Source organism: Bos indicus x Bos taurus, chromosome 2 (genome assembly GCF_003369695.1).
Source record: "Bos indicus x Bos taurus breed Angus x Brahman F1 hybrid chromosome 2, Bos_hybrid_MaternalHap_v2.0, whole genome shotgun sequence".
In the NCBI taxonomy this organism is placed as follows: Eukaryota; Metazoa; Chordata; class Mammalia; order Artiodactyla; family Bovidae; genus Bos; species Bos indicus x Bos taurus.
The window spans coordinates 131897025-131917991 of NC_040077.1; the positions used below are offsets into that span (position 1 = coordinate 131897025).

Below are 20967 nucleotides of genomic sequence, written 5' to 3' on the forward strand. Positions count from 1 at the left end.
AACAGCAGGCTCTCAATAAAGGCTTTTTATGGTGACTGCAGCCATGAAATTAAAAGACGCTTGCTCCTTGGAAAAAAAGTTATGATCAACTTAGACAGAATATTAAAAATAGAGACATTACTTTGCCAACAAAGGTCCATCTAGTCAGAACTATGGTTTTTCCAGTAGTCATGTATGGATGTGAGAGTTGGACTATAAAGAAAGCTGAGTGCCGAAGAATTGATGCTTTTGAACTGTGGTGTTGGAGAAGACTCTTGAGAGTCCCATGGACTGCAAGGAGATCCAACCAGTCCATCCTAAAGGAAATCAGTCCTGAATATTCATTGGAAGGACTGATGCTGAAGCTGAAATTCCAATACTTTGGCCACCTGATGCGAAGAACTGACTCATTTGAAAAGACCCTGATGCTGGGAAAGATTGAAGGCGGGAGAAGAAGGGGTCGACAGAGGATGAGATGGTTGGATGGCATCACCGACTTGATGGACATGAGTATGAGCAAGCTCTGGAAGTTGGTGATGGACAGGAAGGCCTGGCATGCTGCAGTCCATGGGGTCGCAAAGAGTCAGACAAGACTGAGCGACTGAACTGAACTGAAAGGCTTTTTGAATGTCAGCGCCTGAAGAACCTGAATGGAGATCTAGCAGCATGTTCCCAACTGAATAACCTGGGGAGAGAGACTCACATCACCTCCTGGAGACGGACGATGCGTATGTATGCATTCATGGGACTGGTTGTCCTGACTTCAGGAAATCTGTTTCCTTAGTGTTTCCCCAGCATATTTGCCTGCTGGACAGATTCTCATGAATGGCTGACTCACCTGTCCACCAAGAAACAGTGCTGGAAATGCTGAGCTAGCGTCACCTCCTCCTCCTGCAAAAGATGAAATGGGGCCCAGAGGAGGTGGGCGACTTGCCGGAAGTCACACAGCACACTACCGGCGGAGTTTAGAATGGCACTTAAATTCCCCGGCTTTCAACTCTGCATTCTTTTGAGCGGTGCCATTAAGCATTTGTATCCTCCTGATTCTTGAGCCAGGCAGGACATAAACGACCTTCTGCATGACCTAGAAAGCAGGGGCCAGGTTAACAAAGAATCCAGATGAGTCCACATCAATCCTGATTACAGGGGCAGTGGTTCATCTACACAAGACCTTTTGTACTATTTACCTAGGGTGCTTCCCTCTTCCTTAGAACTAGTCCCTCTGGTCCTTTGCTTGGCAACCCTGGGGGCAGATTTCTGAGACCCGTGTCCTGTCAATACCACCAGAGTTCTTTAAACAAAGTCTCTTATCCAGATGTCCCCCAAAGCCCTTGGGTTATCTGAAGTCAAGGAGGATCTGTTCCTCTGCACCTTTGGGTGCTGGGTAGGGGAACCGCTCCCTGGAGAAGGGGGTGGTATGCCCACCACCCTGCTGGGCTTCTCAGTTCCTCCTTCGAGGAGTCTTACAGCACTGGTTTCGTACTGGGCAGGTACTGGACCGCCTGAGCCCAGGTCATTGTCTGCACTGAGCTTAGAGACCCAGAAGCAGCCGAACACAGGAAGTTGGACAGCCCAGTCCCAAGCTGGTCATGGTAGAGGGGGAGAGAGGCCTAGAAAGCATGTGGGACTTGTTCAAGGTCACACAGACAAGCACGCCGCGGTCACCATCTCAGAGATGGAGGATCCGGGACTGTTGGAGCAGGAGAAAGCCCCCGCTTCTCAGCTCCGGGGCACCCCGAGAGGGGAAGCCACTTGCCCAAACTAGTGCCAGGCGTTTCAGCTCTCAGCCTGACAGTAGGTCCATTCATGGGGATGGCACGCCCCATCCTGAGCGGACTGCCTTTTCTCCATGTGTGATGGGCGTCCTGCTGACCCTGCCCTCTCTCTCACCCCTTGAAGACCGGGCACTGAGTCTTCTTGGGGCTTCATGAAGGCGTTTGATCCGTGGGGTCCCCCTGAAGGGGACATCTGGCAGAGGCAGGCTTCATGCCAGGGTCCTGGGCCAGAAGGGACCACCTGGTGAGGAGAGATTAAGGCCTTGGGGAGCGGGGTGGGCAAGGGTGTGGACTCAGCCTGGGGTCCCAAGCTGGTGGGCTTCCCAGGTGAGGTCCAGACCCACCCCAAGGGAGTCTGCAGGGCAGAGGTGACCGGGCACCGGCCATGAGGGAATCCTAGGCTGGGACACACCTGTCCCCAACACGGCGGGCCTGAGAGAGGGAAGTCCCCAGGGGCTCTCTGCTTTGACGCTTCAAGAGTCTTTCACTTCATTGACTAAATCACAGCCCCCAGCTGAAGCCACCATCCCCAAATGCACTGCAGCCAAGCATGGGGCTCTGTTGCCAAGAAGGCCCCTTTCTTTCTCTCACCGTGTGCTATGGCAAGAGAAGGCCTCCACTATCCCAGAGTGCAGCCAACACCGGGAGCCTCTCTAGCCCCTCAAGACAAGTGGATAGAGCTTGCATTACATAATTCTGGAAAGTGTATATCAATTACTTAAGGAGTCCTCTCATTTCTCCACTGACTTCTGTGACCATGGCTCTTCTTTTGGGACTGGTTTTGCACAGAATGTGGCTTTATGCTAAACCTCACCTTGCAGGGAGTCTTCCCTAGTCCTCTTTTTGAATAGGAAATCACAATCTGCAAACCAACACTGAAATATAGGAAGGGCTTCCAAGCCAAAATAAAAGTTCCCCAGGTGACTGTCGTAAAGTGCTGGGGAGGATGGTTCTCCAGGCAGTTTGTGGGTGGGATTTAGGGTCCTGGACTGTCACCGTGGAGTCAAGGGCCTGTCCCAGAATGCAACTGGCGGAGGTGGTCTCCCCCTGCCTAGATGCAAGCTTGCAGGTCTGGTTACTTTCAGCTTTGGGGTCTGTTCATCCATCCTTTATCTGGGTCGGGGTGGGGGGTGGTCTGCCCATGTGCTCCTCCTCCAGAGAGAACTGAGATTTAAACTGTATATTTCTCCAACCCCCAGTGGCAGTCAGTTCCGTGGCTCCCCAGAAGTCCAGGCAGAAAGGAATCTGGACATTCTCGAGACCTAGTCCAACTCTCTCACCTCACACATTTCTTTTACGGGTGGGGACACTGAGGCCCAGAAAGGAGGCAGGGGCTGGCCTAAACTCGCACAGGTAGGTGGTAGCAAAGTTGGTGTTGAATTCAGGCCTCTCGATTGCCAGTCTAGGACTCTTTCTAGCAACAGTATATTGGCTATAGTTTTCAAGAGTGCCGCTTACAAGGCCCACAGGGTTCCCCTCACTCTCCCACGCCTCCCCAGCCTCCCCACCGCCCTCCTACACGTAATTCGGGTTATAGCAGAGCATATTGAACTCCAGGTTCTCGTCCCAGTGCCGCAGGAGTACGAACAGCTGGCGGGCGGCAGCCTTGAGTGTGCCCTGCGTGCGGCCCTCAGGTACTTCCTGCTGTTCCAGCCATGAGCTGGCCTTGGCAGCCACCAGCTCCCACTCGACGAAGTAGGAGGCAGAGCTGTGCTCCAGCCACGCCAGTGCCACCACGGTGGCCCACATCTTCCCCATGTGCTCCACCACGGCCCTGGGCTCCTGGCCCGGCCTGCCCTCGGCCAGCGGCTCCTGGGAAAGGCCGTCGCGGGAGGGGTGCAGGGGCGCGGGGCTGGTGCACGGCTGGGGACTGGGGGGCTGGCGGGTGGTGAGTGACACCCGGTGGCAGGTGAAGGGCGAGGTCCACTTGAGCTTCTCCATGGGGACGCGGATGGCCTCACAGAAGGCTTGGTTGAGCAGGAAGGCCCCGGAAGCCAGCTGCAGAGACACCTGTGTGTGTGTGAGGGGAAGCCCCTCAGTGGGCATCACGCTTTTCAGCCCACAGAGCCCCAGGCCACGGCCAAGCCTGGGCACACAAGCACACCCGTTCACCTCTCCCAGCCAGCTCGCCCTGCCCACCCGTGGGATTTGTGGGACCCCCAGACCAGCTGAGCATCGCTGCACCTTATCCCACTGGTGCTCACACTGATGGCTCTTCCAAGTGCAGCTCAACGTCTTCACTCTAAACCTGCCTCTTCTCCTGGGCAGCTGGACCCACCTCAGCCCCTGGGACCATCCACTGTGGTCCAGGCAGCTCACCACCTGCTTCCTCCCTCTGCCTCCACTGGTTTCTGAGTCCCAGTGAGCCCACTCTCTAGTCAGCTCTGCAATCCGCCATCTGCCACTTCACATTATCCCTAACCCTCCTTACCTTCCCTGTCCCCCCACCTCCCCCCATCCTTTCCGTGTCCTGAGGGGTCTCTGCAAGGCATAGGGCACGTCACTCTTTGGAGGCCATCCACTCAGTAGTTTCAATTTTCTTCTGGGATAAATCCAAGCTATAATCCCCAGAGCTCTGGTTTGTGCTTGACTCTTTCCCCTCCCCGCTGTTCTCTAGCCCCCAGGTGCTCTCTCGCCTCTGTAAACTGTCGCCACAACTCCTCGCCCTTTAGGTCTTGGCTTAACCATTCGCATCCTTCCAGAAGCCATGCCTCATGTCTCCCCATCCTCAAGCCTGGAGTTGGTGTCTCCTCCTTCCCTCATTAGTGAGTGAAGTCGCTCAGTCGTGTCCGACTCTTTGCGACCCCATAGACTGTAGCCTACCAGGCTCCTCTGTCCATGGGATTTTTCAGGCAATAGTACTGGAGTGGATTGCCATTTCCTTCTCCAGGGGATCTTCCCAACCCTTCCCTCATTCTCCCCCACCAAACCTGGTGTCTCCCATCACAGCACCTGGCGATCAGAGCTGCCTGGTTCCTTTGAGGTGTCCCCACTGGACACTGAGCGACTGGAGCTCAGAGACAACACTCACCTGGTCCAAGGTCATCTCCCAGGGTCTAGCACCGTGCCTGACTCAACAGACCCTTGTGACTACATGACTCCTGCTCTGTTGTCCGGGGTGTTTGGAGACTCCAAGTGACCGTAAGCACTTGGGTGTTCAGGGGCTGGGACAGGGCAGGGAAGCTCCCACCCTGTCCATCCTTCCAGCACCTTCTTTCCCCAACTTTTCTGAGCCCCAGATGTGGCAAGATCAGGCCCCCTTGCTCCTCAGTTCAGAGACACTCATTCCTGGCTGGGGCTCCTCACCCTGCCCCGCAGGCTGGCGTGTCTGCAGAGCCACTTGCTAAACACAGTACACGTCCCCAGGGTGTTCTTTTCACTTGCTGGTGACTCATTTCAAGGCTTTGTTTTTATGTATTGAAAAACAGACACACACATGGCACCAGTGTGGCCCCTCTGCTGCGTGTGGGACTGAGGCCTGGGGTCTAGGCCACTCACCAGCGGGATGTAGTCGGAGCTCTGGTTCCCCTGGGCTGAGTCTGGAGTCTTGGTCAGCGGTTTGCCCAGGAAGCCCTTGGCTGCTCTTGTCAACAGCCTAGACTTGTTGAGGCTCAGCCTGTGTGGGCAGAACCGAGGAGGAGTGACCACCGCCATCCCGGGGGTGTCCCTGGTCCACCCCCCCCTTCCCAGAGGCCCCTCGACAGCCTCTGAAAGTCCCGGCCAGAAGGGGTCTGACAGATGATCTCCTCCTTGGACAGCGGGGGAAACTGAGGCCCAGGGAGTGTGTCTCCCCAAGGCACTCACTCGAGCAGCAGCTCGAGTGAGGGGCGAGGTAGTACTCTTTTTAGGACCCTCTTTATTTAAAAAAAAAAAAGTTTTTAATTGGAGGATAATTGCTCTACAATGCTGTGCTTGTTTCTGCCACAGGTCAACATGAATTAGCCACAGGTATCCATCTGTCCCCTCCCACGAGAGGGCTTCCCACCTGGTAGCACAAGTGGTAGAGAACCTGCCTGCCAATGCAGGATCGTGAGATGTGGGTTTGATCCCTGGGTGGGGAAGATCCTTTACTGGAGGAAATGGCAACCCACTCCAGTGTTCCTGCCTGGAGAATCCTCATGGACAGGGGAGCCTGGTGGGCGTCAGCTCATGGGGTCGCAAAGAGTCAGACACGACAGAGCGCACGCACACCTCTCTCTTGACCCTCCATCCCATCCCGGGACCCTCTTTTGACACCATGTTCTTGGTCAGCCCAGTGTCAGACAGTCATGTGCCAGCCCTCCCGGGGGGACCTGCACTTGTAAAGAGACCGTGGAGGTGTGGGAAGGGGATGTGGGGCGGGGGAAGGTTTCCGCAGTGTGACACCTGAAGACGATGCTGTCTCTGGGCAAGGGTCCTTCCTGCCACCTTCAAAGTGTTCACATTTGTGCAGCTGTCAGGCTGGGCCTACCTCTGGCCCCCAAGCCAGGGGCAGTGCCCTGAAAATGGATGGCAGTAGAGGGATCCCCCAGTGGAAATCCCCACGTACCTGGATCCAAAGAGAGTGTCTGAGGCCTTCAAGGAAGAAACGGTGTTGGTGGCCAAACCTCGCAGGGGACCTGGAGAGCCATAGAGTGCAAGTTAGGACCTGAGAGATGACCTTGTCCCACTGCTCACCACCCCGCTGGGGAAACAGTCCCAGAGAGGGGCAGGGGGCTTGCCTGTATGCCTACGGATCCAAGCTAATGATGAGGCTGTTTCTGAGCCAGTGGGTGTGGGGAGGGGTGAAAGATGTGGGTTCCTGGGGAAAGAAGCAGCCCTCCAAGTCCCCTTGGCTGGCAGCCCTTGCATTTTCTGGAAGTTTCCCTGTGGGGACAGTGACAGCTGCAGCCCAATCCCCCTCAGCCCCAAGCAGGGACACTGACTTTCTTCTGTGGGCACACTGATAGAAGATTCTGGGCAAAGGGAGGTGGGAGATTGGTCCTTCAGCTGGGAATTGGGATGCCTGATTCCTGGCCTAGCTCTGTCACCAACTTGCCGTGTGACCTTGGGCAAGTCATTTCACCTGCTCTGAATCTCAGTCTCCTTCCTTTAAAGCTTTAATTCCAAATAGGAACAGGAGTCCATCAAGGCTGTATATTGTCACCCTGTTTATTTAATTTATATGCAGAGTACATCATGAGAAACGCTGGACTGGAAGAAGCACAAGCTGGAATCAAGATTGCCTGGAGAAATATCAATAACCTCAGATATGCAGATGACACCACCCTTAGGGCAGAAAGTGAAGAGGAACTAAAAAGCCTCTTGATGAAAGTGAAAGTGGAAAGTGTAAAAGTTGGCTTAAAGCTCAACATTCAGAAAACAAAGATCATGGCATCTGGTTCTATCACTTCATGGTTAATAGATGGGGAAACAGTGTCAGACTTTATTTTTTTGGGCTCCAAAATCACTGCAGATGGTGATTGCAGCCATGAAATTAAAAGACGCTTACTCCTTGGAAGGAAAGTTATGACCAACCTAGATAGCATATTCAAAAGCAGAGACATTACTTTGCCAACAAAGGGTCATCTAGTCAAGGTTATGGTTTTTCCTGTGGTCATGTATGGATGTGAGAGTTGGACTGTGAAGAAAGCTGAGCGCCAAAGAATTGATGCTTTTGAACTGTGGTGTTGGAGAAGACTCTTGAGAGTCCCTTGGACTGCAAGGAGATCCAACCAGTCCATTCTGAAGGAGATCAGCCCTGGGATTTCTTTGGAAGGAATGATGCTAAAGCTGAAACTCCAGTACTTTGGCCACCTCATGCGAAGAGTTGACTCATTGGAAAAGACTCTGATGCTGGGAGGGATTGGGGGCAGGAGGAGAAGGGGACGACAGAGGATGAGATGGCTGGATGGCATCACTGACTCGATGGACGTGAGTCTAAGTGAACTGCGGGAGTTGGTGATGGACAGGGAGGCCTGGTGTGCTGCGGTTCATGGGGTTGCAAAGAGTCAGACACGACTGAGCGACTGATCTGATCTGGTCTGATTATGCATGGAGCTGTTTGGAGACTAAAAGAACCACCAAGGACTTTGTTGGGTTAAGACACTCTCTCGGCCCAAAGATCAATTACTATTTTAACTCAAGGGAGAGCTGGCAGGGACTTTGCTGGTGGTCCAGTGGCTAAGACTCTGCACTCCCAATGCAAGGGGCCCTGGGTTCCATCCTTGGTCGGGGAACTAGATCCCATGGGCCGCAACTAAGTGTTCACATGCTGTGACGATTGAAGATTCCAGGTCCTGCAGCTAAGACCTGGCACAGCCAAATAAGTAAAAAAAATATCAAAATGAAAAACAGGAGCACTGGCAGACTGCGCTCACCTTCAAGAGTAGCGTACTTCTCACGGGCCATGCTCTCACTGAAGGGCGTCAGGGTGCTTTCCTCCACGTCTACAACAGAGGGAGCCAGTGAGGCCTGAGCTACCCGGCCCTCCCCTTCGCACCTCCCAGACCCCCCAGGAGGATGCTGGTCTGAATTCACGGTACCTAGGGGGGCAGGGGGAGAGCAATGTCCAGGTTCCTGTCCCTGCTTGGATGGGTCTTCACCTCCCAGAGACACCACCACGGCTCCACCACAAGAGTTGGACACGTCTGGGTTCAAATCCCAGCCATCCCAATGGATAGCTGTGTGACCCCAGGGAAAGTTACTTCCTTTATAAGCTTCGATTGCAAACCAGGGCTAATAGTACTGCTTGGTGGTGTTGTAAGGATTAGATGAGATAATACACAGATAGTGCTCAGTGCCTGGCCTGTGGTATGTAATCTGCAAAGCTCCGAGCTATGCACTCAGCAGGGTAGTGGGAGCATGTTAGAGGCCTGAACGTGGTGGTTGGAGGTGGTGGTGGGGGGGGGGGGTTGGTTCATGTCAGTTCTCCAGGAGGCACCAGAACGTGGCACTGACTTGTCAGAGGGCTCTGAGCCTCAGTTTCCCCATCTGTAAAATGGGGATAATAATTACACATATGTGTACTGTGGTGATTATTCTTATGATTATTATTTAACAGCTGGAGAGTGATGGGCAATGTACTGTTCAGGAATGATCGAAATTATGGGAAAAACTTCACACACAGAAATGTTATGCTGAGCCTCTGTCTCCCCTCTGAGACTGTTAGCAGCTCTTTGAGGGCAAGAAGCTCTGTCTACTGCTGGGTGCCTGTGTGGGGTGGGGTAAGGTGAGCACAAAAGTGAACCAGTGGCTGAATGACTGAAGCAACCAGAACATGGTGGTTAATCAATCTCATGGGCTCTGGAGCCGACAGGGCTTGTTCGCATCTTGGCTCTACTGTGCCTCTGCTGCGTGCCCTCGTGTAAGCCACTTATCCCCTCTGAGCCTCACTTTCCTCATGTCTTAATGTGGAAAATGAAAGAAACTCTCTCAGATGGGGGTGAAGAGTCATGGATAATGAGAGTAGTGCTGAGCACCTAGAAAACCCTCTGTGAGTGTTAGGCATTCCCTCCTTGGGGAAGGAAAGGGAGGGAAGGGCCTGGGGTACACAAAGAGTTTAGCAGTCATGCACACCGGGTATGAATTAGGAGACAGTTAGAAAAGGAGGGATTTGTGATTTTGATGGGAGTCACGGGCCACCAAGAGCTGAGCTACAGAGGATGGAAAGGGTAGACCAGAAGTTTCTTCTAGACTGGGAGCCCAGCTTGACTCAGGGGTAGAGCAGGTTCCCCTTGGAGGCTCTGAGGAACCAAGGAGTGGGCAAAACTCCTTAATCTCTGAGGAAATGCTCGGATTTTCACCCCCTCTCACACTATTCCTTTTTGAACCCATCAGTGTCCGTGAGTACTTTCTAATCCCTCAGGTACAACAGGGCTGTTGTCTGGGTGTTGGGGCTGGCAGCCAGGTGGGACTCTGATGCCCTTTCCACACGCAGAGGAAGGCAGGAGATGCTCAGGGTACATGAGGGCACGGACGAAGGGGCTGGGATGGGTGCAGCGGTCAGGCTGTCTGTAGCAGGACAGAAAGACACGCAGACTTCCAGGACACAGGCTGTCCTGTGAATGTGAGCAAGGTCGCCAAATGACCAAATCATGGATCTTCAGGGACCCAAGCTTCAGGCACAATGGAATTTGGTGACGGTTGAGACGAAGCTTTGGGGAATCCTAGAGTAAGCAGATGGTGGGACCCGAACAGATGGAGCTGCCTTTTCCCTGGACTTTTAGGTTTCCTGACATTCAGTGCCTGGGAGGACTCGGACGTTGGAAGCAGGGAACAGCCTGGGGTCACTGGACCTTGAAAAGGGAGAGCTGGGGTGTGGTGTGGGCACGTGGGCAGGGAGGCCAGTCTGCTCTCTGGTCCTGGCGGCATACCTGGGCCATGCTCAGCCCCTCTGCCTGTCTCAGGCCTCAGAGAATTCAGGAAGCCTGACCTTGCTCTGGCTCTGGCTCTGTAAGGCCCGGACTGGAGATTCAGAGAGAATCCGTCATGGCTTCGGACATGAGGGTGCAGGAACCCAGAGGCCCAGACTCCAGAACACACTGAGGCAGTTCTTACTTAGATTCTGATATTTGCTGTCCCCTGCAGCTGAGTCTTCTCCGAGCATGGTCTGGGACCGCCCGAATCCAGAAGTGCCCTTCCACTGTCGAGTCAGGACCCGAGAGCTGACCATCCGCAACGCAGCACCTTCACGAGGACGAGGAGAAGGTGGTCAGGTGGGTACAACTGTGCTAGGCTTTTGCCTTGTCCCCAGGGTCTCCCTGGTGGGCCAGATGGGAAAGAATCTGCCTGCAATGTAGGAGACCTGGGCTTGGTCCCTGGGTCGGGAAGATCCCCTGGAGGAGGAAATGGCAACCCTTTCCAGTATTCTTGCCTGGAAAATCCCATGGACAGAGCCTGGCGGGCTACAGTCCACGGGGGTCTCAAAAAGTCAGACATGACTGAGCGACCGACACGTTCAAGGCTGGCAGGAATGGTTCTAGCTTCAGCCTGTCAATTATCTAAAAGGAGGAAGGCATTGCAGAAGGCAAGACTGAGATTTGGAGCCAGAATGACCTCAGCTTGAACCCCAGCCCCATCTCTTACTAGCTGGGTGGAGTGCTGACCACTCTGAGCCTCAGTGTCTTTACCTGGAAAATGGGGATAATAATACTCACCTTGCCAGGTAAGTAGTATTGCTGAGATAATGTTCAGAAAGCACAGTGTTAGTTAGAAAAGGTTGGTTTTCTCAGAAGCACCCCATTTCCCTTCCTCCCAGTCTGCCACCTCAGAAACTGAGGTCCCAGTTTCCGCCTCCCCAGAGCATCACCAGAACGTCCCAGAGCATCACCATCAGAGATGAAGCTACAACACCCAACAGTGCGTTCTGGGGAACTCCGTTCTTGGAGAAAACTAATTTGTAAGTTGTTCCTAAAAGTGAAGAGTTCTACTGAAGAATAAATTTTGAAGATGTTTCATACTGTTAATTGCTCAGTTGTGTCTGACTCTTTGCAACCCCATGGATTGCAGCCCACCATGCTCCTCTGTCCATGGGATTTTCCAGGCAAGAGTATCGGGGTGGGTTGCCATTCCCTTCTCCAGGGGATCTTCCCAACCCAGGGATCAAACTGAGGTCTCCCACATTGGAGGCAGACTTTTCACCATCAGAGCCACTAGGGAAGCTTTATTGACTATGGCAAAGCCTTTGACTGTGTGGATCACAACAAGCTGTGGAAAATTCTTAAAGAGATGGGAATACCAGACCACCTGACCTGCCTCCTGAGAAATCTGTATGCAGGTCAAGAAGCAACAGTTAGTATTGGACATGGAACAATGGACTGGTTCCAAATTGGGAAAGGAGTACGACAAGGCTGCATATTATTACTCTGCTTATTTAACTTCTATGCAAAATGCGAGGCTGGATGAAGCACAAGCTGGAATCAAGATTGAGGGGAGAAATATCAATAACCTCAGATATGCAGATGACACCAACCTTATGGCAGAAAGCAAAAAGGAACAAAAGAGTGTTTTGATGAAAGTGAAAGAGGAGTGAAAAAGCTGGCTTAAAACTCAATATTCAAAAAATGAAGATCATGACATCCAGTCCCATCACTTCATGGCAAATAGAAGGGGAAACAGTGAGAGACTTAATTTTCTTAGGCTCCAAAATCACTGCAGATGGGGATTGCAGCCATGAAATTAAAGGACACTTGCTCCTTGGAAGAAAAGCTATGACCAACCTAGACAGCATATTAAAAAGCAGAGACATTACTTTGCCAACAAAGATCTGTCTAGTCAAAGCTGTGGTTTTTCCAGTAGTCATGTATGAATGTGAGAGTTGGACTATAAAGAAAGCTGAGTGCCAAAGAATTGATGCTTTTAAAGTGTGGTGTTGGAGAAGACTCTTGAGAGTCCTTTGGACTGCAAGAAGATCCAATCAGTCCATCCTAAAGGAAATCAGTCCTGAATATTCATTGGAAGGACTGATGCTGAAGCTGAAGCTCCAATCCTTTGGCCACCTGATGTGAAGAACTGATTCCTTAGAAAAGACTCTGATGCTGGGAAAGATTGAAGGCAGGAGGAGAAGGGGACACTAGAGGATGAGATGGTTGGATGGCATCATCGACTCAATGGACATGAGTTTGAGCAGGCTCTGGGAGTTGGTGATGGACAGGGAAGCCTGGCGTGCTGCAGTCCATGGGAAAGAGTTGGACATGACCGAGTGACTGAACTGAACTCGTCCTGTAGTCCATTCTCTGGGCCTCTTGATGTATACTAGCACCCTAAAGGCTCTGAGAAGTCCTACAGTAAAGAAAGCTTTTGAGCTTTATTTAATCCAGTGGTTGGGAAATGTTTTCCCCCAATCTGGTATTTCCTGTTTTTTTTTTGTGCTGAATGGCCATTAACAGGACATGAAACTGGGGTTCCAGTCTGCTAGAACACACTTTGGGAAGTGTTGATCCAGACCTCAGGGGGCTATGAGACTTCGGTTAAGACACAGGCCTGGTCCCTAAAACTCCCAGACTGTTTTTTCAGCTACAGGGGCTAAAATGATCAGAGACGAGTGGGAGGGGGTGAGCATCATTCAGGGTGACAGTGCCCAGTGGGTGAGAAGGCCAGTGGAGTGACAGCTTGGGCAGCTGGTCAGAATCTGAAATCAGAGGAGGTGAGGCAGAGAGAGGGAGTGGAATAATGAAAATTTTGGTGCCGTAGATTTTTAGAAAGTAGGGCAGAGGGGCAAGAGGAATGAGAAAAGGCGTATTTTATTTCCAAATACAATTCTGTCAAGAGGTCTGCTTTAAAAAGAAAAAGCTGCTGCAAGGGACAGAAAATGAAATTTAGGAAAGAAAAAGTACATAGAGTTTATAAACCTATGAAAAGTTTTCAACAAAGAAGCTAAAGAAATTCCCCAAAGATACTTTCTTCCCCTCTCAGATTGTAGGTTTAGAAAGATAAACAATTTTCAGTGTTGGCGAGAGTGGATAACACAGGATAACCTCTGAAGGCAGGGCTAGTTTGATAGCTTACGTTACAACAATTTAAGATGAGTCAGGACTTCCCTGGTGGTTCAGTGGTTAATCCATGCTTCCACTGTAGGGGGCATGGGTTTGATCCCTGGTTGATGGGCCAAAAGATTTTGTTTTTTTTAAAGGGCCAATCTTTTGATATGCAATCTTAATTCTGAATGTCAATTAACCCTGAGGAGATAACCAGACCATGTACAAAGATGTCCTTTGCAGCATAATTTACAATAATCAAAAGGGGGAACAAACAGACGGTTTAATAATAATAGTGTTAGTCGCGCAGTCGTGTCTGACTGTTTGTGACCCCATGGATGGTAGCCCACCAGGCTCCTCTGTCCATGGAATTCTCCAGGCCAGAATACTGGAGTGGGTTGCCATTCCCTTCTCCAGGGGATCTTCCTGACCCAGGGATCAAACCTGGGGGCTGGTTAAATAGGTTGAGATAAACCTTAAGAGGCAGTGGAGTGGGATCGCAGAGGGTGCAGACTCTGAAACCGGGTCGCTGCGAATTAAAGCCTGACTGCCCTTTGTGCTGCGTGACTGTGGACATGACTCACCCCCTTTGCCTCTGCTTCTGCATCTGTAAAGCGAGGGTAATGGTATCTTCTCTGCAGAGCTGTTTGAGGACTAAATGATTTAATATATATAAAGTGCTTGGAACACTGTCTAATTGGCTGTTATGATGATTGCTCCCTGCCGTGTGCTTAGTCATGTCTGACTCTTTGTGACCCCATGGACTGTAGCCCACGAGGCTCCTCTGTCCATGGAATTTCCCAGGCAAGAATACTGGAGTCGGTGGATCTTCCTGACCCAAGGATTGAACCCCCATCCCTTGCATCTCCTGCATTAGCCAACAGCTTCTTTACCACTGGAATTGTTACTATTAAAATGAACAGTGGAAACATATTTCCCACACCCAGAGTTTGTAAGATATAGCACATATTGATATGATTCAATTCACGCAAAATGATCTATCTTTTGATTTCTCTACATATAGATACTCATAGAAGTCTGGAAGGATGATCACACCAAGGGGGTAATTAGTACTCATTTCGGGATGACTGTCAGTTCCAGTCACTTTTACGTGCTTAATGTCTTCCTATATTTTATTTTTATTTATTTTCCATTGAAGTGTAGTTGGTTTACAATGTTGTGCTAGTTTCGGGTATGCAGCAAAGTGATTCAGTTATACACATTGTATCTATTGCATTTAGGTTATTACGACGTATTGAGTATAGTTCCCTATGCTATACAGTAGGTCCTTACTGTTCACCTATTTTATATACAGTAGTGTGTATCTCTGAGAAGGAAATGGCACCCCACTCCAGTACTCTTGCCTGGAAAATCCCATGGATGGAGGAGCCTGGTAGGCTGCAGTCCATGGGGTTGAAAAGAGTCGGACACGACTGAGCGACTTCACTTTCACTTTTCACTTTCATGCATTGGAGAAGGAAACGGCAACCCGCTCCAGTGTTTTTGCCTGGAGAATCCCAGGGACGGGGGAGCCTGGTGGGCTACCGTCTATGGGGTCGCACAGAGTCAGACACGACTGAAATGACTTAGCATAGCATAGCATAGCATAGTGTGTATCTCTGAGAAGGCAATGGCACCCCACTCCAGTACTCTTGCCTGGAAAATCCCATGGACGGAGGAGCCTGGTAGGCTGCAGTCCATGGGGTCGCTAAGAGTCGGGCACGACTGAGTGACTTCACTTTGACTTTTCACTTTCATGCATTGGAGAAGGAAATGACAACCCGCTCCAGTGTTTTTGCCTGGAAAATCCCATGGACCGAGGAGCCTAATGGGCTGCCTGCGGTCTATGGGGTCGCACAGAGTTGGACACGACTGAAGCGACTTAGCAGCAGCAGCAGCAGCAGCAGCAGCAATGTGTATCTGTTAATCCTCAACTCCTAATTTATCCTTCCCCCACTTCCCTCTTTGATAACCACAAGTTTGTTTTCTCTGTCTGTGGGTCTGTTTCTGTTTTGAAAGTAAGTTCATATGTATCATTTTTTTGTAGATTCTACATATAAGTGACAGCCTATGAAATATTTGCCTTTCTCTGTCTGGCTTACTTCACTTAGTATGATCACCTCGAGGTCCATCTGCATCTTTCAATATTTTAGAATTTTCTACAGTGACACATGCCAAATGGAAATAGGACAATAAAGTCAAATTCATTTAGTAGGAAAAAAGGGAGCAGGATAGTTTCACAGCCCTCTGCAGAACAGTAGGCTGGGGACTCGTGAGCCTCCCACACCCTGGAGGTCAGACCCTCTCTGCCTGGGGCTTTTTCACTTCTAGGCCTTTCTCTGCACCCGTTCCCACCGGTCTAGGCTCCTTTGCACCCCAGACCCCCCTCCGGCCCACTGGGAGGACCCTGCCTCTGCCTTACCGGAGTTGGGGTATCCCACCACGGTGGGCAGGTAACGACTCTTGTTTATGTCCACGGGCACAAAGGCTGTGTACTTGCTGATGACGTTGCAGGCCTTGCTGGTGTGCACGGCATTCACCTGGTAGCGGCGGCTGGACCCTGCAGAGGGAGGAGCCGAGGGCACTGTGTGGACTCGGAAAGTCCTACCTCCACAGGTGCTAAAAGGAGGGCTAGGTCAGTGGCCCCATCTTCAGAATTCAATCAGGCCTTACAATTAAGGGGTTACCAACTTGCCATTCAGATCAGATCAGATCAGTCACTCAGTGGTGTCCGACTCTTTGTGACCCCATGAATCGCAGCACACCAGGCCTCCCTGTCCATCACCAACTCCCGGAGTTCACTCAGACTCACGTCCATCGAGTCAGTGATGCCATCCAGCCATCTCATCCTCTGTCGTCCCCTTCTCCTCCTGTCCCCAATCCCTCCCAGCATCAGAGTCTTTTCCAATGAGACAACTCTTCGCATGAGGTGGCCAAAGTATTGGAGTTTCAGCTTTAGCATCATTCCTTCCAAAGAAATCCCAGGGCTGATCTCCTTCAGAATGGACTTGGTTGGATCTCCTTGCAGTCCAAGGGACTCTCAAGAGTCTTCTCCAACACCACAGTTCAAAAGCATCAATTCTTCGGCGCTCAGCCTTCTTCACAGTCCAACTCTCACATCGATACATGACCACAGGAAAAACCATAGCCTTGACTAGACGGACCTTTGTTGGCAAAGTAATGTCTCTGCTTGCCATTAAGGATGTTAAAAAAATAAACTCTCAAAATTATTAAAAACTCCACCATCATTTCATAAAATAAGGCTATTTTAATGTAAAAGAGGTAAGATAGCTAATAAAAATGACAGTTACTTTCCTTAAATAACTTTAGTGTTATTAAAAAAACCCAAATCTCTGTGTTGGCAGTATTTTCTATTTTCATTTTGCAGCTGTGTGCTGAGAATCTTTCTGCAGGTCTCCTGGCTGCATGGGGACCATAGATCCGCCTCATAGAGACAAACCAGAAAGGGGGAGTGGGGCACACAGGGTCACACAGCAACTTAGGAATGGACCTGAGATCAGGACACAGGATGGCCTGACCCCAAAGTCCAGACTCTTCCTACTGAACAGGTGAGGAGGCTTCTTGGCATGAATGATGGACAAATGTCCTGTAAACCATAAGGAAAAGTGCTCATGGGAAGAAAAAAATAACATATACAAAACTACAAATAATATAAAACAAAAACCATGTAGTATTATTATATAAATAAGGCATAAATTATAACAAACAATAGAACTATTCTCGATGTATATCCGTATCTGTTCTCCAAATATGCTTCATCAAGAGCTCACCGATCACTTTCTTGAAAGTTTGCCCCAGTTCCTGGAGTAAATGAGCCTCCCCACCATCCCTGTTACACAATTGCTTGAATTCCTAAGTTTCTTCTTAATAGCATTAGGACAAATGCACTCAATTAATGGTGTGCAGCCATGAAATTAAAAGACGTTTACTCCTTGAAAGAAAAGTTATGACCAACCTAGATAGCATATTGAAAAGCAGAGATATTACTTTGCCAACAAAGGTCCGTCTAGTTAAGGCGATGGTTTTTCCAGTGGTTATGTATGGATGTGAGAGTTGGACTGTGAAGAAGGCTGAGCGCCGAAGAATTGATGCTTTTGAACTGTGGTGCTGGAGAAGAGTCCCTTGGACTGCAAGGAGATCCAACCAGTCCATTCTGAAGGAGATCAGCCCTGGGATTTCTTTGGAAGGAATGATGCTAAAGCTGAAACTCCAGTACTTTGGCCACCTCATGCGAATAGTTGACTCATTGGAAAAGACTCTGATGCTGGGAGGGATTGGGGGCAGGAGGAGAAGGGGACGACAGAGGATGAGATGGCTGGATGGCATCACTGACTTGATGGACGTGAGTCTGAGTGAACTCCAGGAGTTGGTGATGGACAGGGAGGCCTGGTGTGCTGCGATTCATGGGGTTGCAAAGAGTCGGACACGACTGAGCGACTGAACTGAACTGAACTGATAATTATTTGATTTATATTGGTTGGCCCCCCAGCTAGTCTGTGTCAAGCACTCATAAGTAAGGACGGGGATGACGGTGGTCACTACGCTGTTCAGCCTGACCCCCAGCTGATCCGTACTCAATAAATGGCCTCGAAAGGTGACGGGTGGACCGACTGGACCTAGAGGGTTCTGTGGGAGGAGAGGTGTGGTCCAAGAGGAGCTAGGGAGGTGGAATAGGGTGGTCCTCATGGTACTGTCTCCAGAGTCCTACAGTCCAGTTCAGTTCAGTTCAGTCGCTCAGTCGTGTCCAACTCTTTGCAACTGCATGGACTGCAACATGCCAGGCCTCCCTGTTCATCACCAACTCCTGGAGCTTACTCAAACTCATGTGCATATAGTCAGTGGTGCCATCCAACCATCTCGTCCTCTGTCATCCCCTTCTCCTTCTGCCTTCAATCTTTCCCAGCATCAGGGTCTTTTCCAATGGGTCAGTGCTTCACATCAGGTGGCTAAAGGATTGGAGTTTCAGCTTTAGCATCAGTCCTTTTCAATGAATATTCAGAACTGATTTCCCTTAGGATGGACTGGTTGGATCTTGCAGTCCAAGGGACTCTCAAGAGTTTTCTCCAACACCACGGTTCAAAAGCATCAATTCTTCAGCACTCAACTTTCTTTATGGTCCAAGTTTCACATCCATACATGACTACTGGGAAAACCATAGCTTTGACTTCTGCTGTTGCTGCTGCTAAGTCGCTTCAATCATGTCTGACTCTGTGCCACCCCATAGACGGCAGCCCACCAGGCTCCTCGGTCCCTGGGATTCTCCAGGCAAGAATACTGGAGTAGGTTGCCATTTCCTTCTCCATAGCTTCGACTAGATGGACCTTTGTTGGCAAAGTAATGTCTCTGCTTTTTAATATGCTGTCTAGGTTGGTCATAACTTTTCTTTCAGGGAGCAAGCGTCTTTTTATTTCATGGATGCAGTCACCATCTGCAGTGATTTTGGAGCCCAAGAAAATAAAGTCTGCTACTGTTTCCCCATCTATTTGCCATGAAGTGATGGGACGGGAGGCCATGATCTTAGTTTTCTGAATGTTGAGTTTTAAGCCAACTTTTTCACTCTCCTCTTTCACTTTCATCAAGAGGCTCTTTAGTCCTTCACTTTCTGCCATAAGGGTGGTGTCACCTGCATATCTGAGGTTATTGAGGGACCCATAGCAGGGGGGAAGGAGGGAAGAGAGAACAGGTCACCGGGCAGATCAAGCAGGAGGTGGAGCCCTCGGCTGTGTGTGTCGGTGTGTGTGTGTGTGTGTGTGTGTGTGTGTGTGTGTGTTGGGAGGGGGACAGTGGGGGTCAAGGGATGCAACTGGAGGCAGCGATGGGGAAAGGAGGTGGAGCGCTGGGCGGTGGCAGGGCTGCTGAGAGAAGTAAGGGGTGGGGCCGGGAAACAGGGCGGCCCCTGGGGGAGAGGCAAGGGGCGGGGATTATCGGAGGGGCGGGGCCGCTGTGAGGGGCAGGGCTGTGGTGGGGGGCGGGTGCCACGCGGCTGGGGGGGGGGGGTGGTCCTGTGATGAGGGAGTGGGGCCGCGTGGAGGGGCGGGCCCGCTGCGCTCACCTTGCTCAATCTCACCCTCTCGCTCCGCCAGCTGCTCGAAATCCCGGATGATGGCGCGCGCCGCCAGGTGGTGGAAGGTCTCGCTCCACAGGTCGGGCTCTTGCGCGCCGCCCCTCTCGGGGCCGGGAGGCCCCAGCTCGAAGCTCACTTCCCACTGCAAATGCTGGCTGTCCCGCAGGCCCTTGACCACGGCCTTGCCCAGCACGGGGCCTGGGGTGGCGGGCCTGCTGGGGCTGGCCCGCTCCTCAGACTCGGCCAGGGGCTCCCAGTCGGAGGACGTCTCCGTCGCGAAGGCAGAGGGGTGATGGGACGGCTCTGCGGGCGGAGGAACAAGCAGGCTGAGAGCTGAGCTGCAGGACAGAGGGTCCACTCCCAGGGGACATTACATACCTCCCCGGGATGCAGACACTAGGCAAGGACAGTCCCGCCTCGCTCCTCCCGCCCCAGGGAACCCACAATGTTCCTTAGGAGAACAGGGGTAGCACGGGCTTGTCCCCAAGAGTAGGGCAGACCCCCCTCCCCGGAAGTCAGTACCTGAGGGGGCCAGAGAGTGGGGAGCACTCTGCGGGGAGGACATCTGGGACCCTCGCAGGTAGCCCAAAGACCAGGTTGATTGGGAAGGAGGGGTTGGTGAGGTCCCTGGCAGGGATGGGCCATATCAGACACCGCCCCACCTCCCCCAGGATGGGCTCCAGCTTAGGATTCCTCCATGTCCCCAATCAGATCTTGGACCCTGTGGACACTTACCCAGGTCCCCAGGGCTGCGGCTCTCTGAGGAAGGCTTCAAATTGGACCCAAGATCCAACTCTTTCATGGGGCTCCAGGCCTGGGTCTCCTGGTTGGAGGGCAGGAAGGGCTGGCAGCCTTGGGGCAGCAGAGAGGGCCTGCGGGCCCCTGGACCCCGGAGTTTGGGACCCTGGCTCAGGTCCGGGCCACCGTTCAGCAAGGGCTAAGAACGCAAGAGGAAGAGGAGAAAGCTGAGCTCCTGGTGGTGGGCCCCCTCGCCTCTGCCCCCAGCCACAGCTCTTTCCCTGGCACATCACAGCTCCTCCCTGGGTACTGCCCCCACAGCGCCCAAGGACACGTGACCTGCTCTCCACTACCCATGAGAAACATCGACACAAATAATCCCAAATCGTGGATAAAGTCCAAACCACAGAAAACCATGGGAAAATCATGTACCATGGATAATATTCGAAACCCACTTTTTTTGTTTGTTTGTTTTGTTTTTGGCCGTAAAGTTTAAAACTGTGTGTGTGGTTATAATTATCAACCTTTCCCCTTATGTCTTCCCATTTGTCATGCTAAAAAGTCTTTCCGAATAGGAAAAAAAAATTCTAGAATTTTTGTGATTCTGTTTTTGTTTAAATCTTTGATTCACACAAAAACAAAAATTATTTTGGTGTGAGGAAATAGAAAACAGCCTTTTCTTTGATTTTCCGAATAGTACAAATGTCATCACCGTTTACCGATGACAGTTCATTCATCGAGTCCCTGCAGTTTATCAGTTCTCCATCTCTATCCTAACAAAGCTGTCATGAACATTTGGTTTTATTTCTGGACTTCTGTTTTGTGGATTTAATCTGTCCAATGCTAGTACAAAACACTTCAAAAGGCAAGAAGTCAACTGGGAAATGTATTTGCAGCATGCATGACAAACATCATTTTCAACAAAATGCTTTTATGAGAAAAGTATTATATAAGC

General features: G+C 51.0%; 1 protein-coding gene across 4 annotated transcripts in view; it reads right to left on the bottom strand.

Annotated features, from left to right (window-relative positions):
* Positions 1-523: 523 nt before the first annotated feature.
* VWA5B1 (von Willebrand factor A domain containing 5B1) overlaps positions 524-20967 on the bottom strand; it is a 79934-nt gene continuing 59490 nt past the window's right edge. For all 4 annotated transcript variants that reach the window (XM_027521643.1, XM_027521637.1, XM_027521624.1 and 1 more), the window contains 8 exons: positions 20010-20211; positions 19263-19577; positions 15612-15749; positions 10272-10400; positions 8093-8161; positions 6283-6352; positions 5253-5370; positions 524-3764 (listed from right to left, as the gene is read on the bottom strand). In XM_027521643.1, the coding sequence (XP_027377444.1) occupies positions 3270-3764; positions 5253-5370; positions 6283-6352; positions 8093-8161; positions 10272-10400; positions 15612-15749; positions 19263-19577; positions 20010-20211 (1536 nt within the window). In that variant the 3' untranslated portion in view covers positions 524-3269. The remainder of the gene's footprint in view (positions 3765-5252; positions 5371-6282; positions 6353-8092; positions 8162-10271; positions 10401-15611; positions 15750-19262; positions 19578-20009; positions 20212-20967) is intronic.